This window comes from Nothobranchius furzeri, chromosome 6 (assembly GCF_043380555.1).
Source record: "Nothobranchius furzeri strain GRZ-AD chromosome 6, NfurGRZ-RIMD1, whole genome shotgun sequence".
NCBI classification, from domain to species: Eukaryota; Metazoa; Chordata; class Actinopteri; order Cyprinodontiformes; family Nothobranchiidae; genus Nothobranchius; species Nothobranchius furzeri.
Window position 1 is genome coordinate 63,524,903 of NC_091746.1, and position 23,555 is coordinate 63,548,457.

Below are 23,555 nucleotides of genomic sequence, written 5' to 3' on the forward strand. Positions count from 1 at the left end.
GAAAGCTCCGTTAGCTTCATGTTAGCGTATAGCTAACGTCCCGCTGGTTTCCGACCGTGGAGCATGAGCTGATGTGTAAAAGGCCATGGCGTCCAGCCACAATCGCAGCAGTCTGAGGCTCTGTAATGTAACAGTCCCAGTCCATATTGGATCTCCACAGGAGACCAGCATACTGCCTCGCACGGAGGGTCAGTCAGCTGTGAGGGTGGGCTACCCCAGTCCCTGAGGCTCCTTCTTAGCTTCATGGGTTAGCTAAGTTAACTAGTAGCTACATGGATTCATTTGTTCCAACTGTAACAGCCCCACCCTCAGCTTCACCTCTTTTCCCATTTTTGGATTGTCTGGGCGTGACGAGACGTGTGACACGGTCAAAATAGCGGTGGTGAGAACTTCCCATCTGGAAACAAAAATGAATCATTTGAGCCTATGGACATTAAATGTCCAGTATATATGTCCATGCTCGTCACCCGTTACCTTCAGAGTTCATTTTAGAATCCAAACTGTAACGTTCAGGGTTCTACATAGTCCAGCTCCTCCCTATATCACTGAACTGTTAAAGCCAGGTCCACAAACCAGAACCTTCTAGAAGCCCCAAAGACCAGATATAAAAGTTGAGGTGATCACTCTTTCTAGGCTGTTGCAGCCCGACTCTGGAATGATCTTATTGTAGTATCGACAGTTTGGTCGCTTTAAAAAACAGCAGAAGACCCTTTTATTTAAATCTACTTTAACTAACTGTACTGTGATCCCCTTTTCATCTAAATGAAATGAGTGCTGTTCATGGCTGCTCTCGAGGTCTGCCTGTATCTGTTTTGTCTACGTGTGTGTGTAAGAAGAAGAAAATATCATTTCTATAGCGCCTCTCAAGATAAAATCACAAGGCGCTTCACAAAAGCAAAAAAATGTAAAAATATTAAAAAGCATTTAGAAAATGTTGAAAAATATATTTTAAAAGAGCAAAAATAGGAAATTGTGATTAGAAAATGTTAAGAAAGAGAGAAAGTGAACAGGAAAGAGGGAAATCAGTGGATCCTGAGGAAGGTGGAATAGGTGGGGAGAGCAGAATAAAGAGAGAGGGGTGATGAAGGTCACACAAAAGCCAGCTTGAACAAGTGAGCCTTCAACTGCTTTTTAAAGGAGACCACTGAGTCCACTGATCTCAGGCTCAGGGGGAGAGAGTTCCAGAGTCTGGGGGCCACAGCAGCAAATGATCTGTCACCTTTGGTCTTTAGCCTGGTGCTGCACAACCAGTAGGCTTTGATCACTGGACCTCAGGGACCTGCTGGGGGTGTAGGGACTAAGAAGATCACCAATGTAAGATGGTGCTTGTCCATGTAAGGCCCTATAGAGCTCCGAACCCCACGTGACTCTCAGTTAGTAGACGTCATATTGGCAGGTAAAAGAAGCTAAACAAACACGGATCTTAACCATGAACGTGAACGGGATCAGCTTGGATTTTACTTCGTCGGAGTTTACTTCACACTTTAAAACCGAAGAAATTGTTTTATATAGTCAGAAATTAAATAGACTAAACATCTCCGACCCTTACCGTGCCCCTGGGATACTTTTTAAAAATGCCAGAAGCTGTCGGAGCGGACTTCTTACTGGACCTGGCCGGGGAACCCCTTGGGATTCCCCCGGAGGAGCTGGCTCAGGTGGCTGGGGAGAGGGAAGTCTGGGACTCTCGACGCTACTGCCCCCGCAACCCGACTCCGGATACGCGGATGAAAATGGATGGATGGATGGACAAATAACAGATTTACATGAAAGTAGTTTAAATAGAGTGCTGTGCTGTTTGAATGTATAAACTGAACACCAAGAGAAATCACTAGTTTGATTTTTTTTTCCGTGAATAAAATAAATATGTCAGGCAGGAGCGTCTCAGGATCTGTCTGAGAGCTGTCTCGGTGACACAGATAATAGCAATCCAAAGTGCTTTTTATGTGTGATCTGACAATTGATCAACCATTGCTTAAAAATTAAATACAGCTTAGCCGGTTAATTGCTGTGATCATAAAACACGTAAACGGCAGCACGCAGAACTCACGAGGCAACGTTTTACGTGACGTTTACTTGTTGCTATGAGTAATAAGACAGAAAAAGCCACGCCGAAATAAGTTTAGGAAGCCCACTAAGAATCGTAATAAAAGCATTTAAAATAAATACCACACACAGTTGAGGAAACGTTGGTTTAAGTACCTGATATGAAGCGGTCGCTGCATAAGTGAAAACCTTTACTCTCGGGATCCCACAGCTTCATTTTCGCCCGGTCACTAGAGCGTTTCATTACAATGATCCAACGTTTGCGGCGCTCCGGATCTTGGGGAATCCTGTAGATGGCTCATTCCTTATGTCGTCCGTGTCTGTTCTGCATCCTTGGGCACAACAGGAATCTACCATATTTCCCGTTTGATTGAGTTTTTTGACAATAACAAATAGTCCAGCTGCCGGCTTCTACCTGCCAATATGGCGCCGTTTCGATTTGAACTGTTGCATGCCGGGAGAAGTGATGTCAACTCCCGGAGCTCTATAGACCAGAACCAGGATCTTGAAATGAACCCTGAAGTTGACTGTAACCTTGGTCAGGCTGTGCTGCGGAGTCAAATTCCTATGCTTCGGGGCGCTGGAGCAATGGCAATAAAGCTGTTCTGATTCTGAACTAAATCTTTAGTTTTCTTATTTTGAACTCAAATTTCTAATCATCTTTCATTTGTTTTATTTTTCATAATTTTGTGACTTTGTTTAGCTGATTTTATTTTATTTCTGATTTAAGATCATTATGATTTATGACTTTATGATTTTTTTTAATCTATGTGAAGTGCTTTGTGATTCTGTGATGTGTGCTATATAAATAAAACAATAATTTGTAATATGTAATTACTTACTTTCAAGTAGTCGAGATGTTCTCTGCTGTTTCCTGGATGCTAAACCAACAACAGCCTTCTCCATCACGAATCAAGATGGGCGAGTCCCCGATTGTTTGACAGTTTGACGAAGATCTGTCAGGATTTTCTGAACTGAGTGTTTTCCTATTTTCTATCAGAAGCTAATGCAGGAGATAGGTGTAGGAGACTATTTTCATGTTCAGCCTGCATGAGAACCTCAGAGGGACTGTTTGTTTTCAAATTTTAAGTAAAAAACAGTTTCTCAGTGAACCCGCTCTTTAATTTTGTTAAATATCCCCCACGGGCTATTGGAATGAACGGTCACAAGAAGAATACATTAAAACAAGATCAGCATTTTTTTCTCATATTTATTCATCTGTAGTCAAATTGTTTTTTAAATAATGTCAAATTTTAACAATTACAACTTTTCAAGAGCAAAATGAATCTTGTAAATTAACTTTGAGCCCAGATCACATGGCAGGATAATCATGAGTAGCTTCACCGCTTCCGACAATCCCAACCCCGGTTGCTCCAGAAGAGCAGCGGTGTGTTATTCATGGCTTCATTCCTGGCAGTGGAAAAAAACATCACATCAAATGTGATTTCCTTCTTTTTGGTTTCATGGCAGATTGCATAAACAAACCGTGACCTGAAGTGTGATCTCGCGAGTCCAGCGAAGAGCACAGCGAGGAAGCCGTGCCGCTGCCAAGACTCTCCCGGTGTGAAAAGGACCGCTTTGAAGTTCGCGTGTAAACTGTTTTGCTGCCGTTTCGCGCCGCTGGTGTTTCCAGTATGAAACTGGGGTTAGGGTTTGTGGCTGATTTCTGTAATGGCTCTAAAGATAATCTTATCAGATAATCCTGCTGTGTGTGGTGTTTTAAGAGTAGTCTGGTCAGCTCAGAATGACGTCGGGACCCCTCCAATCATAAATTCGACTGTAGAAACTTGTTGGATTGTCTTGGTCTGATTTTCAGGGACGAACAAGTGTGATGCCAGTTGAATGAAACGTTCAGCCATCAGAAAGCAATGTGATGGAAGCACACTGCATGCTCCCTCCACCATGATAGTTTACTTCAAACTTGTGTTCATTCTCATGAGAATTTCTGTTTGTTTGATTCATGAGTAGTCTTTGTCATGTTATTGCACACCATACACGCTGGTAAATGTGGTATAAAGATGTTTTAGCACCTCGTGGGGTCTCTTTGAAAATTATCGACTATTAAAAAATCCTGCCATGAGAACCAGGCTTTAGTTGCTGCATGTAATTATAGCATTTCAAGGGTCCTTCTCTTCTGTGTTAAAACATTATTTTTGCCCATTTGTTACAAAATCCTTTTGAACCAAACAGAGCAGAACAAGTTTTTCGAGAAAAGCTTAAAACAGGAATTAAACCTACTGACCGAATGAGAAGAGCTCTATGATGATGCATTTTTTTCTTTAACTATTGCATAACAGAAAATGATTGTGACTCTGCAAATGATTTCACATGGGCTGTTTCGATTTGACGATAAGTGTCATTGCATGGCTCAGCTGGTGCAACAAAACGACTGTTTCACTAAATTATAAAGCAAGATATAGCAGCACATTTCTTTTTCCAAGGTCACTGCAGATTCAGCTAACTTTACCACAAGTCAAAGCTGTCCGTGACTGAAATAACTTCCTTTTTTCCTCCAGTTTCTCCTCAAGACATTGAATTAGAATGGGATCAACTTTGGGATCAAACTTATTGGCAAACCAGTGGCCATAGCTGAGTAACCACCGCATTTCTGCTGCACCAAAGATACAAACGCTGCGAACGTGCTGTCCGGTGCACGGTGGGTAAAGGTTCTCCTCCAGGTATTGCCACTTCACCAGCCTGGTCTTGCTCATCAGGTCTGTGATATCTGGCTGGGATCTGGGAACCTCTCCGGGAACGCCCGGCACTCTCACGAGCGTGGCCCAGAAGTGCTCGTCCGGAGAGTAGGTGTCCTCCGACCAGGCCAGGAAATCCTTCACCACAGTCGAGGAGTTCATGTGCACAATGAAGTCCCGCGACAGCACAAAGTAGGCGTTGCCTATGAACATCTCTATCCCATGTGGTGGCGGGGTCTTTTCCTGCTGAGTTTTCACTGGCAGTTTTCCATATTCAAAGCTTATGTCTTTAAGCTCATGGTGGAACATGAACCTCTGCTTCTTAAGGCTAGATGGTCGGCTTGTCTCCAACATGTTGGCGCCCATCAGCTTCCTCAGCTCAGACACCAGCTCGATGTTGGATTTGAGCGGGAAATCCTGCCCACACAGGTTAATGACATACTTCCACCTGACTTGTGAATTCAACAGGTCCGACAGGCAGTTGAGATCAGCTTTGAGTCGGCTGATGCTTGCGTAGAAGACTTCCTCGTGCTTGCTGGAGATGAAGACGTTAGGCAGACAGCGGGCCAGGCCCTTCATAGCAGTAACAAACTGAGCTGAGGACTTCTGATCATAATGGACACAGTAAATGTTGTTGGGAGAGTACGCTGCCCTGATTAGTCTCTCCACCATCCACGCATTTTTATGAACAACCAGAGAGTAAGCAAGAGGGAAGTCCTTCTCCTCCTCGGAAATACACACGTCATCATAGCCTCTGGTCTCGATGAAGAGGGAGCAATCGTCCATGAGGTCAATCAGACTTCCATCTTCAGCCTCCACCTTGTTCCTCCTGATGACCAGGGACTTGCCCACTTCCACTGGGTCCATGTCATAAATAGATGAGCAGTTAATGTTGTGTTTGAGAAACGACTGATTCCCCAGAGGAAGCAGGACATCTGAGGATCCGGGGACCTGGTTGTACTTCACTCTGACCAGCAGCAGGACACTCAACGTCAGCAGCAGCGACACGATCGAGGGAACGAGCTGCTTCCTCTTCAGCCTCACAATCCAACGCTTTATATTCATCCTGTAGAAAAACAATTTAAAACATTCAGATAGGAAGAATGACACAAATATTTGATCTTTTTTTTTTTATTATCATGAATTGAATGTCAGCGACGTGCTCCACATTTATACGCTCCTGTCAGAGGTCCCTGGGCTTTTGGTAGCTAAGGAGACAGTTGCTGCAGTTTCAATAGAAACATGTTTCCCCATCAACCTTTCACACATTTCAGCCCTTTGTCTTTTTTTGTTTGTTTGTTTTTATTGTTTTCATGAAGCAAATATTTTCTCCAGGTCAGGGTCGCTGTGCAGTCTGTGTAGCTCTTAGACTTGTTAGTTGTTATGAAGTGTTTCCTGACCAGGAAAGGAGACTTTATTCAGCATTAAAGAGAAAATCCTGTATTTATCAACAGAATCCGAGTCAGAAGACTCCAAAGCGCTTTACACTACAGTGTATCATTCACCCATTCACACACACACACTCACACGCTGGTGGGGATTAGCTATGGTGTAACCACAGCTGCCCTGGGGTTAGGAACAAAGGCGAGGCCACCGAGCACAGGCGTAGGAGACTACTTTCACATTTAGCCTGCACGTTAAACTCAGAGTGACTGATCGTTTTCAATAAGAAGTAAAAAATGGTTTCTCAGTGAGCCTGGCCTTTAAAAAGTACAGTAATGCTTATCATGTTAATAAAATAAATATTTAGAATTGAAAATTAAATCATTTTGAATGTTGTAAAGTTAAAGGAACCTGCCAAGCAAAGACTGGGGTGGGTAGGTCCCCTCTCTAACGTCTCACCATTAGCTTGACGGTACGACTGGGGGAGTCCGTGCGACCTAGGATCATTTATTCATGTTCCTGTCTAGGCTCTCTCTGGAAATGGACTTACCGTGAAAAGGACACGTTAGACAGAAGATATCTTAACCTTGTTTGTTATTGAGTGTTTTGTTACAGCTTTAGTTTTACAAACACGCTCAGTTTGCACTTTATCTACATGTTTAAATTTTGTTACTATTGAGTTTTGAACACTTATATTTTTTTTATTTCAATCCGAAAATTTAGATTAAATCTTTTGTTTATCCACTTTGCCAACACGTTACCTAGTATGCGTATGACTGGCCTGTGGGGAAAAAAACGGGAGTACCCGGGAAAACCCACACATGCTACCTCCACGCAGAAAGGCTGTTGAAGGGATTTGAACCACCAACCTTGTTGCTGCAAGGCTACCATCTACATTTTGATAAATAATCTTTTATATAATTACTTTTAGTAGTTAAAGGTAGGATAACATTGCTTTCCTTTTTTATTGTATTATATTATAATCTGCAGGCCACAGTGGGCAGAGCTAATGATCACCAATATTCAGTTTCAGTGTTGTTTCCATCACGTTTTCTCTGAATCCTCCTACCCTTTGTAACGGAATTAAATGACTGTTTCCCCCTCTCCTCTGACACAGGACTAGTCAGCATGAGATATGGCCTCAAGGTCTCATGCATTTGCTTCTAACTGTCACGGTGTAGGAGGTGGAGATGATGGACCATGTGTGGATGAGCTGAGCAGGAGGAAAAATGCAGGCTTCAGTAAAAGTAAAAAATGGTTTAATGGCAGGATGGGATGAACAGGAACACCAGCAGACAACAACAACAACAATGAACTGACACAGGACAGGGGCAAACAGGTGGTTTAAATACAGAGGGCTAATCAGGGAAACATGGGCAGGTAAACGAGGGACAGGTGAGAACAATAAAGGCAATCACGACAGGAGAGGAACACAGTCATGTTGGGCAGGGGCAGATCGTGACAGTACCCCCCCCCCCCCCCCCCCCTTAAGGGCGGAGACCAGACGCCCACAAGGCTATACAACAGGAGACAGGGACTTGAAGACTGGACATGACAGGAACAGGGACTGGAACAGGGACATGACAGGAACAGGGACTGGAACAGGGACATGACAGGAACAGGGACTGGAACAGGGACATGACAGGAACAGGGACTGGAACAGGGACATGACAGGAACAGGGACTGGAACAGGGACATGACTGGAACATGACTGGAACAGGGACCTGGACATGACTGGAACAGGGACCTGGACATGACTGGAACAGGGACCTGGACATGACTGGAACAGGGACCTGGACATGACTGGAACAGGGACCTGGACATGACTGGAACAGGGACCTGGACATGACTGGAACAGGGACCTGGACATGACTGGAACAGGGACCTGGACATGACTGGAACAGGGACCTGGACATGACTGGAACAGGGACCTGGACATGACTGGAACAGGGACCTGGACATGACTGGAACAGGGACCTGGACATGACTGGAACATGACTGGACTTAGGCGTGGGGCCCAGGCAGAGAAACTGCTGGAGCAGGCGTGACCTGCAGGCATAAGCCCCACAGCGTGGACCAGGAAGTGGACGAACGGCAGGAGCGATGCGAGGGAACCCAGCTCAGCGGCAGGTGCTCGACAACCGGTCAGAGCAGGTACACGGCACGATTGCTGGGTCTCAGGCAGAGGCTTGGGTGCAGGGAAGCAGGAGAAGAGCGGGGAGACCAACCCTACCACCCCGGAGAATGATGGCGTGCGTAGGGGGTGTAACTCCTTCAGAGCTCCAGGATCCGCAGCTTCCATGAGACAAACGGGACGGGAGCAGAAGCAGGAGAGGAGAAGGGCTCGACCACCGCAGGAAATGAACTGGATGCGCCGAAACCCACCCAGAGGCTTGACCACCCCGGAGAACAGGTAGGATGCGCCAACACCCTGGGCCAGAATCTCCTTCTGCTGAAGGACAAAAAAGAAAAAATAAATCCTCCAGGGAGATTTAGAAGTGCTCACCACAAGTCCCGGTTTGGTCAGTTCATTCTGTCACGGTGTAGGAGGTGGAGATGATGGACCATGTGTGGATGAGCTGAGCAGGAGGAAAAATGCAGGCTTCAGTAAAAGTAAAAAATGGTTTAATGGCAGGATGGGATGAACAGGAACACCAGCAGACAACAACAACAATGAACTGACACAGGACAGGGGCAAACAGGTGGTTTAAATACAGAGGGCTAATCAGGGAAACATGGGCAGGTAAACGAGGGACAGGTGAGAACAATAAAGGCAATCACGACAGGAGAGGAACACAGTCATGTTGGGCAGGGGCAGATCGTGACACTAACCTGCTTCTTTTCAGCTCAACAGAAGAATGAAGAATGGACTCTTTTCTTTTAATTAATCAAAGAACTCTATTTTAATAAAGCTAATCAAGCAAAGTGTTAGTCAATAAATAAGATGTAACCAATCTGTGAAATCAAAATAATAATTACTTTATTATAATCCTATAGAATATAAAGGTACTATGACTTTAAATGTTCCAATAGGACTGATCTCATGTAGCGTTAAAAGACATGACACATTGCTTTCACTGATCCAATCAGAATCTGCCAAATCTGACGGAGGCGTGGTTTTGATGGTGTTTGGTAAATCTGTCAACTTTTCATTCGACCATAAACCATAACATCCAAAGTATAAAACTATGCCCACGTCATCTTTAACGCCAGTTCAAAGCGTTCTAGAGAAGTTGTCGGAGTGACCAATCCGTAACTCTCCTCTTCAACCGAAAGAACCAACGACAAGCTGGAAAATTTTTTTGCTGTTCCAACTGCTGCGACGATTCCTTTCAGAATAAAAGCTGAACCATCAAGACCCAGGTGGGTCTCACCAGACACCAACAAAATTGTTGTGACCCGGGAGTATGTCAAGACGGGTGGTCGGCTGCCGTGGCTTCTTCTACGGGCTCCGGCTCCATAAAGGTCAAGCTGGACCTCAACATTCTTGCTCTAACGGGAACTTCCGCTCAGGGTATGTAGGCCGACAAATGGTGTCGAATGTGTTTATGAATCTCCTAACTAAAGCTTAACGCGAAGACATCACCTTCAGTTCCCATCAGAACTAATCGCGTCTTCGGATTTGCTGGTTCTGAGCAACATTACACCTCACCCCATTCACCGTCTCATCCACCTTAGTTACACCATACATTTAGTGTTTAAGTTAGTCTAGTTTAATTTGTTAGTAATACATTTTTAAACTTTTAAACTTGACTCTCTCTCTTCTGTTGTCTGAGTGAATACGAAGCTGTTATCTAATCCCTGCATTAAAAAGTTCCAATCTTCTGGGTTAAAATAACGTCACAGATCCATAAGGTTGATTTCATATTTCCTATGGAATCCTACGCCTTATGGTTTATTAAATAACATGTAATTTAATTCATTACACCTTTGAAAACAAACTGAAGGGACACAAGGTTTATTACCTTCTCCTTGTCGGCCTACGCTGTTGAGATTTATCTGGGACCAAACAGCCTTTAGATTTAAAGTCAAGCTGGTGAGTTTTCCTCCCTGATCCCGCTCTGCTTTTCCCTGGTGGGTTTTGAGCTGCAGCATGAAGCCATTTTAGTTTGTCTTCCTCAGCAGAGAGGCATGAGGAAGTATGCCTCAGCCACTTGCACTGAACATAAATCAATGTTAGTTACACTTTAATATAAACCGTATGAAAGTGTAACGTTTATCATTAATGCTTCAGGAATGAACGGTTGGAAAAGTAGGAGATTGCATCATCATCTCGCTCCTCAGTGGGAACAGATCAGCTGTATTTACTCCAGCTCCTGTTTTGCTTTGGAGATTAAACCTCAGATTATTGAGACCAAAAGGGGAAAATAAAAAGAACGCTCACCTCAACACAAAAAGATAACATTTATTTGAAGTTCTGCCAGACTTTTATGAATTATTTTTGCACTATAGTTTTCTGCTTCTTGCATAAAAAAGGAAAAGGCTGAGTAATGAGCCTGTGGTACTTCCGTTCCTGAGCTCATTAGGCAGCTGGTGCAACAGTAACTAAAAATCAGGGGCAGCCATGGGTTGACATGGGCTGGGGCTCTCCAGGACACTCCCAGCTTTGAACTGGATTTTTTGCAGAAACCCTCAGTTCGGGTTCGGCCGAAGAACACGCCGGCTTTCTGCTATTCTGAATCACGACTGTGGCCGAGGAACCAAGAGCCCGTCTTGTAATCAAAGGGTTGTGTCCCGTTTGGTCTGCTACTGCCTGCTGGTGGTAGTCGGATGGACTGATGCGGCTGTGACTACGATGTAGCTCATCACCACCGGCGCGTGAATGTGTGTGCGTGGGTGAATGATTATGTAACGGAATGAAATGACTGTTTCCCCTCTCCTCTGACACAGGAATAGTCTGCATGAGATATGGCCTCAAGGTCTCATGCATTTGCTTCTAACCTGCTTCTTTTCAGCTCAACAGAATGAAGAATGGACTCTTTCCTTTTAATTAATCAAAGAACTCTATTTTAATAAAGCTAATCAAGCAAAGTGTTAGTCAACAAATAAGATGTGACCAATCTGTAAAATCAAAATATTAATTACTTTATTATAATCCTATAGAATATAAAAGTAATATGACTTTAAATGTTCCAACAGAACTGATCTCACGTAGCGTTGAAAGACATGACACATTACTTTCACTGATCCAATCAGAATCTGCCAGATCTGACGGAGGTGTGGTTTTGATGGTGTTTGGTAAATCTGTCATCTTTTCATTTGAGCTTAAACCAAAACATCCGAAGTATAAAACTATGCCCACGTCATCTCTAACGCCAGTTCAAAGCATTCTAGAGAAGTTGTCGGAGTGGCCAATCCGTAACTCTCCTCTTCAGCCAAAAGAACCAACAACAAGCTGGATAAAGTCTGTTGCATTTTACAAACAAGCAATGGTTCCTTTCAGAATAAAAGCTGAACCATCAAGACCCAGGCGGGTCTCACCAGACACCAACAAATTTGTCGTGACCCGGAAGTATCTCAAGACTGGTGGTCGGCTGCCGTGGCTGCTTCTACGGGCTCCGGCTCCATAAAGGTCAAGCTGGACCTTTACACCTCCTGATCTAGACGGGGACTTCCACTAAGGGTATGTAGACCGGCAAATGGCATTGAGTGTGTTTATGAATCTCCTAACTAAAGCTTAACATGAAGACATCACCTTCATTTCCCATCAGAACTAATCGCTTCTTCGGATTTGCTGGTTCTGAGCAACATTCCATACTACACCATTCTCTGTCTCATCCACCTTAGTTACACCATACATTTAGTGTTTAAGTTAGTCTAGTTTAATTTGTTAGTAATACATTTTTTAACTTTTAAACTTGACTCTCTCTCTTCTGTTGTCTCTGAGTGAATACGAAGCTGTTATCTAATCCCTGCATTAAAAAGTTCCAATCTTCTGGTTTAAAATAACCTCACAGATCCATAAGGTTGATTTAATATTTCCTATGGAATCCTACACCATATGGCTTATTAAATAACATGTCATTTAATTCATTACAACTGGATGTGTTGTGAAGCGCCTTGAGGGGTTGTAGAATCCTAGAAGGTGCTATATAAATAAAGCCGTTTACCACTTTACTCTTTCACAAGGGTGTTTTTTTTTTTGTCCAGGAAACTTCCCAGACTGTCTAGTATTTATGTTTTCATCTCGTGGTCCAGAGCCCGATCACACTGAGAGCTGTGAGTGAGTTTTCACTGCTGGAATAAGCTCCCTTCCCCAAAAGCCCAGCAAGGAGTTACCTCATTATCTCGAAGGCCAATGTAGAAAACAAATCTGTTGAACGGGTGAATCATAACAGTTTCTACTTTTAGAGTTCACAAACATGGCACGCCTATTAACGTTTGTAACTGCTGATAGCTACTGGGAGATGAGGAACCAGAATCATCGAGGAGGTTTACCTCAAAACGTGCAGACGGTTTCTCATCAGGAGCTCCTGATAAAAAGTAAAAACACTGACATCGTCATCTTGGTCTTTCTGACATCAGATGAGAGGGATAACAATAGTCACTCAGGAAGAACTGCACACCCTTCACAGCTGGGGTTGGAGGTTTTCTTATCTGTTGTAGATGGATGATGAATTGCCTCTTTTCTTAGAAATGGAGCCAACAGTTAATCTGAGGACAGGTTGGATAAAACTGCTCTGTTCTCGTAAATATCAAAGCAGTTTATCTATGTTTGGTTAGAAACTTTTAAATGCTTCTGATTCACAACTAAGGTCAAAAGTTTCAATCAAAAGCAGAAACGGCAAAAGATTCAGCACCTAGAACGCTTATTTTTATATTTTTACCAGAGGTGTGACCAAGTCACTGCTTTGCGAGTCACAAGTAAGTCACAAGTTCCAGTTTCCAGTCAAGTCTCGAGTTAAGTCCAAGTCAAAGACAACCAAGTCTAAGTCGAGTCCAAAGTCAATGATCTGGAAGTCCAAGTCAAGTCCAAGTCCTTCACTTTGTATTTTCAAGTCATAATCAAGTCATCTGTCCAGCTTCAATTTAACGACAATGATAACAAATAAATTCCAGAAATAATCCTTCTTAAAGCTTCGTTTATTTGATCAAACAAGCAGAAACTGAACTTGATTATAAACAAAGCAGAACTAGATCTAACCCAGAACGAAGAATGATGTATGATTCGTGTCCATGTCTGCCACTTTTGGGCTAAAATCTCAAATATGCTCAAGTCATGATCAAGTCAACAGATGCAAGTCGATTCAAGCCGCAAGTTATTGGCGTTCAAGTCCGAGTCAAGTCGTCGTTGTCGTCTTCCTCCGCTTATCCGGGTCCGGGTCGCGGGGGCAGCATCCCAACTAGGGAGCTCCAGACCGTCCTCTCCCCGGCCACCTCCACCAGCTCCTCTGGCAGGACCCCAAGGCGTTCCCAGACTAGATTGGAGATGTAACCTCTCCAACGTGTCCTGGGTCGACCCGGGGGCCTCCTGCCGGCAGGACATGCCTGAAACACCTCCCCAGGGAGGCGTCCAGGAGGCATCCTGACCAGATGCCCAAACCACTTCAACTGGCTCCTTTCGATCCAGAGGAGCAGCGGTTCTACTCCAAGTCCATCCCGAATGTCCGAGCTCCTCACCCTATCTCTAAGGCTGAGCCCGGCCACCCTACGGAGGAAACTCATTTCGGCCGCTTGTATCCGCGATCTCGTTCTTTCGAGTCAAGTCGTAAGTCTTTATAGATGTTATCAAGTCAGAAGCCATTCAAATAGTGACTCAAGTCTGACTTAGTCTGACTCGAGTCCAAGTCATGTGACATGAGTCCACACCTCTGATTTATATACTCGTGTTTCTGCGAGTAATGGGTCAGAGGTCCTTTATCTCGGCCCTCCTTGTTTTTATGAGACGTTTCCCTTTTTAAAGCTGATTTTACGTCAAGACCTTGAAGAAAACATTTAAACAAGTTTGATAAGGTAAGCAGGTCATCGAAGCATCAGAGCTCCTAGTCACTGCCCAGTTTTTATCTGATAGAAGTTTTAGTCTGAGGAAAGTTAAATCATTCACACCATCTGTACAGGTGTTCACTTCCCGCGTTTAATTACCTCGTAATAAGGTGACAAATACAAGCTGCACCTCAGCCCCTAACAAATGAAATTTTAAAGTTTAACAGTTGACTGTTTCTAAAGAAATAAAAGCTGTCGTTATTCCTTCCACTCACCTTGATCCATATGCTGGTGCTGGGTGGGTAAACTCCTCACAAACCTCATCGAGTCATCCTGAAACCGAACCCATCTCTGCCTCTCGCTGTCTGACGATCCTCTCCAGTCAACTTGTCACAAGAGCAAAAAGGATGATTCTGTTTCCTCTTCTTGTCTATTTGCTCCGCCGGGTTTTACGCACATGCGGTTCAGAGGAAGACCTAACCAGCGAAGAAGCACCAACGTGTAAACAGACAGATTTTGTAATAAAACTAATCAGAGAAACGGAAAGTTAAAGAAGATCTACGTGCGCGCGCTCTCTACCGGTGACCCCCACCGCACCCCGGTGAGAAATAACCGGAAAGGAGGGCTAAAGAGGCGAAATATACCCGGTTCATCCGCTCAGCATACAACCGGGCTGTCTTTACATGCCTTATTAATACCACAGGTGGATAACAGATGAGGAAGTGAGAATGAAGCTGAATTAAAACGAGACAAAAGCGCAGTGGCGGCGGAGGAAACGCGCAAACCGCGTCTGAACGCACTGGAAGTCCCAGTCCAACTGTCGGGAAGTTCTGGGGAAAAAAACTTTAGAGCGGGGCGGTTCGCTGCTGCTGAGACTGAGTCCGGCACAAAAAGAGTCACACACGAGTAGCTGGACGGGACCAACCCATCCAGGTCCTCCGATCCGAGCGAAGGGAAGCGGCTCAATGCCCGCATTGTCTGCGTGAAAAAACTCAGTCCAGCCTGTGTGTGTGTGTGTGTGTGTGTGTGTGTGTGTGTGTGTGTGTGTGTGTGTGTGTGTGTGTGTGTGTGTGTGTGTGTGTGTGTGTGTGTGTGTGTGTGTGTGAGAGAGAGAGAGAGAGAGGGAGAGAATCTAGGTGTTTTATAACTATTTACATGGACGTAGTTTTCAGGTCCCTCTTAATTGTTTGATTTGTTTGCAGGTAAGCTTTGCAAGTTTCCTGCCTTAGTTTTAATTCTGCTGTGAAAGAAATAAAAGTCACGCATCTCAGATATGCCCAAAGGGACCCGCGTGAAAAAGTCCTTTGTTTTGTTACAGAGGATATATTGGTTTAACAGGTAAAACGACGGCAAGGCATTTTAACATTTAATCAAATCCTTTGCTCAAAACAGTTGTTTCAGTTATTGTTTACATAAAAATGTAGACTGTTAAAACTTTTTATTTGCCTGTCTTTCAACAGATTTATATATGTTTTTAAAAATGGTAAGTACAAGTGGCACACACTTTTAAAGGCACACTTGGCAGTTTTGGTTCGCTTTTGCGCCCCCTAGTGTTCGTTTAGTTGAATCAAAAGTTAAACTTACTCTTCGTCTGTTTAACATGTTTATCTAACAGCTGAAATGTCTCATCAGCCTTCATTCATTTCTACAGGTGTGATTCATGACTAAATAAAAACATCTGCTCTGTTCATGGCCTAAAACATGCAGGAAATGAGCTGGAAATAGACTGAAGTGCTGGCATGAAGTCCAACAGGTGGCAGCTCTCCACTCTGGATTTACAAGTGCTGTATTCTGAGTGACTTTTCATTATCTCTGTAAAGGGTTGTTTTAGCACATACTGGCTCAAGAAAATGAATGAAAAATGTGGATTTTTTCAATAATATGGCTTTAAATAGGTATTTAATAGTTGAATTGTTTATTAGCATTTTTTTATTTGCTTTGATGTTAATGACCGAAAGAAGATGAAAGTATGATTTGAGTGTTTCTGCTAAACAAGCTAGCTGAAAACACTTTTTTCATGCTTCTTAACGTTATAAATAAATTGTGAAGATAAAAAAATGAAAAACAAAGAAGTTCTCTGGTCTTTGTCCAAAAACCTCAGCCAATAGCACGGCTGTCCAAAACCAACAATTGGATCCTCTGGTTGTCTGTCTCACTGAACCGCCACACTTCTGCATTAAACCCGGGTCCTCCGCTCGTGCACGGGTGTGAGAGGTTCACTTTTCCAGGGCATCACTGAGTTCCTAAAGCAACATTGGGAGTTTAGTCCACCAAAGACAGACCTGAACAGCCTGCCATAAAAACACCTTCGTCCTCCATGCCATCAGCATTCTGAACAGCTACTGACACCTTTTATCACATATTGCTGCTGTTTCTTATTCCCTCGTTTGCCTCCATTTTTTCAGTCTGCAGAATTTGTCTGCATTCTTTGTGTCTGCCATGTTTTTTTATTTGTCTTTATAAACGCTTCTAAAACCATCAACTGCTGCACCCACACTTGGTAAATAAATCTGATTCTGATGAGGATGAAAAATCTCAAAAGAGGTGAAACAATCAGTGTATTTTAAATCTAAAAGAGCCCGACTGTGGACTTGTCTAAATGTTTTTTAAGTACTTTTGCTTTCTTCATGTTGTCAAACAGGTTCTGTTGAAGATGTATGGATGTGACAGTGTAAGCGTCCTGTCACAATGTCCCGATTGATGATGTGCCCTGGCTACTTGGCCAAGGGGATGTCCCTTTGGCTGACTGCTTAGAGCGTATGACTCTCACCCGGGAGGCTGGGGATCGAATCCCGTCCGGGCCCTCGTTTATCCACCTTGCCACATGTATTCTACAGGTCTGATGAGCCCGGGTGTGGTGAGAACTGAACTTAACATTGCAAAGTAAACAGTTATTCACAGGTGATTTATGCTTAAACCGTGACAGGGACATGTTGGTTTGGGCACTTCTTTCCTTTGAGCAGTTCAGTATTTAATGTTATCTTTTTCTATTTTTGCTGATCTGACACAATCTGTAACAAAAAGGACAAAACTGAAGAAATGTTTAAGGCTGCAAATACTTTTCATAGCTCTGCACATCAGTTGTGAAGAGGGTCATCAGTGCATCATTTTAAACGTGTGTGGCAAGTGGTAGCCATAACATGAATGAATTAAGGATAAAAAGTTGCAACAACACCACCCTGGGTTATCAGTCTAATGTGAGCCACCTGGCTCTGTACTGGGATGGGAACAGACAAGATCCCATGTGGAGAGGGGCTTGGAGCGCGTCGCAGAACCAGAGCGCATGCGGGAAGATTCCTCCGACTGAAGCGAGACTTGTCACTTAGAAAATGTTCTAAGTTGTAGTGTGTTACTGATGGTGACCTTTGTTACTGTGGTCCCAGCTCTCTGCAGGTCATTCACCAGGTCCCCCCGTGTGGTTCTGGGATTCTCGCTCACCGTTCTCATGATCATTTTGACCCCACGGGATGAGATCTTGCGTGGAGCCCCAGATCGAGGGAGATTATCAGTGGTCTTGTATGTCTTCCATTTTCTGATAATTGCTCCCACAGTTGATTTTTTCCACACCAAGCTGCTTGCCTATTGTAGATTCACTCTTCCCAGTCTGGTGCAGGTCTACAATTCTTTTCCTGGTGTCCTTCGAAAGCTCTTTGGTCTTGGCCATAGTGGAGTTTGGAGTCTGACTGTTTGAGGCTGTGGACAGGTGTCTTTTATACAGACAATGAGTTCAAACAGGTAGAGCTGAGGAAAATAATCAAATAATCGATGCATCGGGATGCGGACATAAACGATTCTGCATCGTAGAAGAGTACGCCATAATCGATTATGGTGGAATGTAGTTTTGTTTTTAATGGCGGCACCAGCGCAGATCCAAATCTGTCAGAGTGAGCGTCCTCCACATTTACCAAGTGGTTCCGCCTTAATGTGGTACTGCAGGGCTGAGCGCTTGAGTTGTAACCTGAGACCGAACCGGAACCGAATCAGCCCGACCGGTTCTGTTGGATTTGGGCCGTGAATTATGTTAATTGAGCGGGTGGTCACGCGGCACGCTCCGCTCGCTCAATCAGCGACTGAGAGAGAGAGAGAGACTGCTCACACGAGAGGATCGGAGGACGCGCATCCAAACCGATGCTCCAAACATGCATTATTATTTTCATAATTTAATTATTTTTTCTCCTGGAAGCGCTCAGTCAGACCAAGTGTTGTAATGCTGGGAGATCTGGTCTCGGGGGAGGGGGCGGGGTCAATGACGGCGGCTGCAGTGTGATGTCTGTATCTTTTATTTAGGGACACGGAGAAGTTAAAAGGAGAGAGAAATAGAAGATAGAAGTTCTTGTTCCACTTTATTCTTTTGTTTCATGATGATAAACTGATGTTAAATTCAGCTTAAAGAGAAACTGGGAGGAAGCTTTGGTTCATTTTAAGTTACAGGAGACTTGTCTCCTACAGTGGGGCAAAAAAGTATTTAGTCAGCCACCGATTGTGCAAGTTCTCCCACTTAAAATGATGACAGAGGTCAGTAATTTCCATCATAGGTACATTTCTACTGTGAGAGACAGAATGTGAAAAAAAAATCCATGAATTCACAAGGCAGGATTTTTAAAGAATTTATTTGTAAATCAGGGTGGAAAATAAGTATTTGTTCACTCCAAACAAGGAAAATCTATGGCTCTCACAGACCTTTTGTCCTCCACTCGTTACCTGTATTAATGGCACCTGTTTGAACTCATTATCTGTATAAAATACACTTGTCCACAGCCTCAAACAGTCAGACTCCAAACTCCACTATGGCCAAGACCAAAGAGCTTTCGAAGGACAACAGGAAAAGAATTGTAGACCTGCACCAGACTGGGAAGAGTGAATCTACAATAGGCAAGCAGCTTGGTGTGGAAAAAATCAACTGTGGGAGCAATTATCAGAAAATGGAAGACATACAAGACCACTGATAATCTCCCTCGATCTGGGGCTCCACGCAAGATCTCATCCCGTGGGGTCAAAATGATCATGAGAACGGTGATCAAGAATCCCAGAACCACACGGGGGGACCTGGTGAATGACCTGCAGAGAGCTGGGACCACAGTAACAAAGGTCACCATCAGTAACACACTACAACGGCAGGGAATCAAATCCTGCAGTGCCAGACGTGTTCCGCTGCTGAAGCCAGTGCATGTCCAGGCCCGTCTGAAGTTTGCCAGAGAGCACATGGATGATACAGCAGAGGATTGGGAGAATGTCATGTGGTCAGATGAAACCAAAGTAGAACTTTTTGGTATAAACTCAACTCGTCGTGTTTGGAGGAAGAAGAATACTGAGTTGCATCCCAAGAACACCATACCTACTGTGAAGCATGGGGGTGGGAACATCATGCTTTGGGGCTGTTTTTCTGCTAAGGGGACAGGACGACTGATCCGTGTTAAGGACAGAATGAATGGGGCCATGTATCGTGAGATTCTGAGCCAAAACCTCCTTCCATCAGTGAGAGCTTTGAAGATGAAACGTGGCTGGGTCTTCCAACACGACAATGATCACAAACACACCGCCCGGGCAACAAAGGAGTGGCTCCGTAAGAAGCATTTGAAAGTCCTGGAGTGGCCTAGCCAGTCTCCAGACCTCAACCCCATAGAAAATCTGTGGAGGGAGTTGAAAGTCCGTGTTGCTCGGCGACAGCCCCAAAACATCACTGCTCTAGAGAAGATCTGCATGGAGGAATGGGCCAAAATACCAGCTACTGTGTGTGCAAACCTGGTAAAGACCTATAGTAATCGTTTGACCTCTGTTATTGCCAACAAAGGTTATGTTACTAAGTACTGAGTTGACTTTTTGTTATTGACCAAATACTTATTTTCCACCCTGATTTACAAATAAATTCTTTAAAAATCCTGCCATGTGAATTCATGGATTTTTTTTTCACATTCTGTCTCTCACAGTTGAAGTGTACCTATGATGAAAATTACTGACCTCTGTCATCATTTTAAGTGGGAGAACTTGCACAATCGGTGGCTGACTAAATACTTTTTTGCCCCACTGTATTTGTATATTATCAGATCCACCAACTGATGGGAAGTTTCTCCTGGACCACTTATATGGGACTCCTGAATGGCAGATTGATCATCAGTATGCCAGTCCAGGAGCAAAGTGACAGAAAGACTTGGACCCTCTTCAGTCCAGTCTGGTACGGCACATTTCTATGCAGTCACGTTTAGGGATGCACCGATCAGGTTTTTTGCTGCCGATCACCATTACCGATGTCAAAGAATGCTGATCACTGATACCGATCACGTGGATTGGCCAGAAATTTTCTACAACATTATAATGAGTGCTACAAACTACTGTCTGAAGATTGTGGGGGAAGCTGCACAAAGACATGTAATCTGTCGTACTGGTACACCTTTTCTTTGGTTATAGCCATGAATGGTTGTGTATTGATTTAGCTGTTTTGTGTGTTTCCTTTAGGGAAAAGATGTTCACATTGCTGACCTCTATGTCTTGGCCACCTGGAGGGATCCACAAGTCAACCTGCTGCGTTGCTTGCCGGTATGTTTTTGTTGGGTTTTACTCCTGCTTGTTTATGTTTACTAATTTGTACCAATACATGTAGGAAAACTTTAGGTCCAAAGACATCCTGATTTTTCCTGCTTGGAGTCGGCAGGCAGGTGAAGCTGACCATTATCTGCTCTGTGTGAGTGCCCTTGATCTTTCTTGCTCTGTGTTTTTTCATCTGATAGAAAATAACAGAGGTTGACATGTCGTGTTTTCATGGATGATGCTAACATGTCTATTTCAGGCTATATTGGTAGCTGAGAGACAGATACTGTTTCTGGACTCACTTGGCCCTGATGGTTTTGGAGATGATCTCTACCGAACCACATTTAGGTTGACACTAAAATGAAAATTTGTTCTGGCCTTGTTCAATGGCCTCTTGTGTTCTTTGGAAAGATCGTCTAAAAGAGCCTCGTTCTTAGGCTTAAAGGTTTGGGAGGCAGCCTCGTTCTAAGGCTACTTCATGATAGGGATGCACCAATACTGATATCCAGGCCAATACTGTTCTAATTAACTCGTATCTGTATAGTTTAGTTAACTGATACTATGAACCGATACTTTAAATGTGGAAACTGCAAAACTTTCACAGAAAATGTTTTTTTTTCACGTGAACTTTGAATTTTGTGGTCATTTTAATTCATATGTTTTTTTTTTATCTAATTCACCATTATTTGTAACAAGCACTGAAGAAAATAAAACTGCCTTCCGATTCATTCCATTCCATTGTGTGGTAGAATTATTAGCATTGGTACTTGGGATCAACAAGTACTCGGATCCAATTATCTGTATCGTATCGGTTTGAAAATGTATTGTTGCATCCCCACAACATGAATTTATTTTTGTTTTATGGCAAACATTTGATTGGTGTGTTATGTGTGTTCTCTACAATGCCAGGAGAGCAGCAGCCTTCATTGACTCTGGATTCTGGGTGGAGAAAACAGGAAGAGACCTTGAGGAATGTTTTCAGTGCAAAAGTTTGAAAGCTCATCAGGTGCATCATAATGCAATTAAAAACTAGCAGGTGCATGTCAGCTCTCTTCATTTAATGAAACATTTTTCTTTTTACAGTTCTTTCCCCAGCAGTTCATGGGAAATTGCTGCGGCACCTTTATGCTGATGGTGAGAATTTACTTGCCATTACTTGAATATAACATTTTAACATGTTAAAGACTGATTTTACTTTGCAGCATGCTCTCTGCATCTGCACCTCATCTCCACCATCTTTCACAGAGGTAAGCTTTTTCAGACAGTACCACCAAAGTATCTGTGCCAGTGTCCAGTCTTTATAAACCTTACATTATATTTGTCTTCAGGAGAAAATGCCAGCAGTTCGCCTGTGGTGGTGTATTCAGCTGATGGAGAGATTCGGCATTGAGGCGTATGGCAGGCACTTTAGACAAACTGGCACCATCATATTTGCAGCTTTGGTTCAGGCAAGACATCAGGTCAAACAAATGTTTGTGAAAGTGGCTTACTGTAAACCCTGTGACTGAACACACTGAAGAAAGCAGCAGTACATAACTAGAGTCCATTCAGACTGGCGTTGTTTTCTAAAGGCATGGACAAAGATTTGCCTTCTGGACAGAAGAAGCATCTCTTCTCCTCCAGGGAACTCTCCAGCCTGTCTTCAGGGTACCAAAGGCAACCTCCTCCAAGTCTAATCAGACCGGTGAGAGAGGACAACAATCAGATAACTATTTGTAGGACAGAACCACACAATGTTGAGACTATTCATCACAATGCAGGTTTACATATATGGTGGTAATCTTCATTTCAGTCTAACGTGATAATCATGTTTTCTGTTAAAGGCTGAGGCTGACAGGTGTCTTATACTGGAGGTAATCTATTTATTTTCCTGTTTCTTTAATTTGTTGATATAACTGAATTAGTAGTTATAGTCACAGGCAGCTCCTTCAGAGACATTATTCAGTAGTAGAATGAAGTAATAGTTATGAAACACTACCCAATGTAATGTGTTTTCAGTCCTCATATTTCTGAAATTTTATGGACAAATTTTGTATTTTCACTATTGTCACCTGACATAAATTGTACAGTTACCAGAACGTGTCCTATGGACATATTGGAAGAGGTTGTTCTTCATGAAGGGGATACAGCGATCTTCAAACTGGCTCTGGTGTGCTCCATGTTCAGAGACCTTGCATGTCTACTGAATGTTTCAGAAGACGAGCACACTTCAAGTGGCTTCACAGTGAGGACTTCAGTAAATAATGAAATTATATATACAGTTATTGTTGCTGTTGTCACGTTTTTCACTACAGCATGTAAATGTAATCTTGTTTTTATACTTCTGCTTTCCACAGGTGTTTGCACATGGAGCAGGTTCTCAGAAAAGTACAGAGAACAGTACTTTAACATGTACTCTATTGAGATCTGCCTTCAATGTGGAGACCAATACAAACACTGCCCCGGAGGTATGCAACACTCAATAATCTTATATTGTTGTCATTACATATAATAAAAATCTCAATGATGCATGACATAATGAAAACCATACCACTTGGAGCATATTCTTCTCTGGTTGATTTTTTTAATTTATTTTTTTTACAGGATATGTTGGCAGAGGAAAAAGAGGAGAACTAAGGGCACTTTACCCGGAGGAGATGCTCCCAGGCTACTGCAGCCACTTTTGCAGCCAAATGAACAATTAATGTGTCCGCTCTGTCGCCGCCCCCGTCTCCACACACAACCACACGCACGCACACACTCATACACACGCACGCATGCACACACACGTCTGTCTTTCTATCATAGTGAGGACCCTCCATTGACTTCCATTCATTTTTGTGATTTCACCATGCCTAACCCATACCCCAACTCTAACCATAACCAACGCTGATCTTTTCCTAACCCTAACCTTAACTAAAACTTAATTCACACTATGCCTCTGAGTGGTATAGTAAGCTTCTGGTATGCTTCTAAAAAAAAGTGAGGCCCAAAAAATGTCCTCACTTT

At 43.4% G+C, this 23,555-nt stretch overlaps 1 protein-coding gene across 1 annotated transcript; it reads right to left on the reverse strand.

The window, feature by feature from the left end:
• Positions 1–1,035: 1,035 nt before the first annotated feature.
• On the reverse strand, positions 1,036–15,009 carry LOC107374825 (beta-1,3-galactosyl-O-glycosyl-glycoprotein beta-1,6-N-acetylglucosaminyltransferase 4). Its single transcript, XM_015943104.3, has 2 exons — positions 14,318–15,009; positions 1,036–5,802 (listed from the first exon to the last, which is right to left on the reverse strand). Exon 2 carries the CDS (start codon positions 5,799–5,801, stop codon positions 4,497–4,499), a length of 1,305 nt encoding a protein of 434 aa, XP_015798590.1. The 5' UTR covers position 5,802; positions 14,318–15,009; the 3' UTR covers positions 1,036–4,496.
• Positions 15,010–23,555: the final 8,546 nt, after the last annotated feature.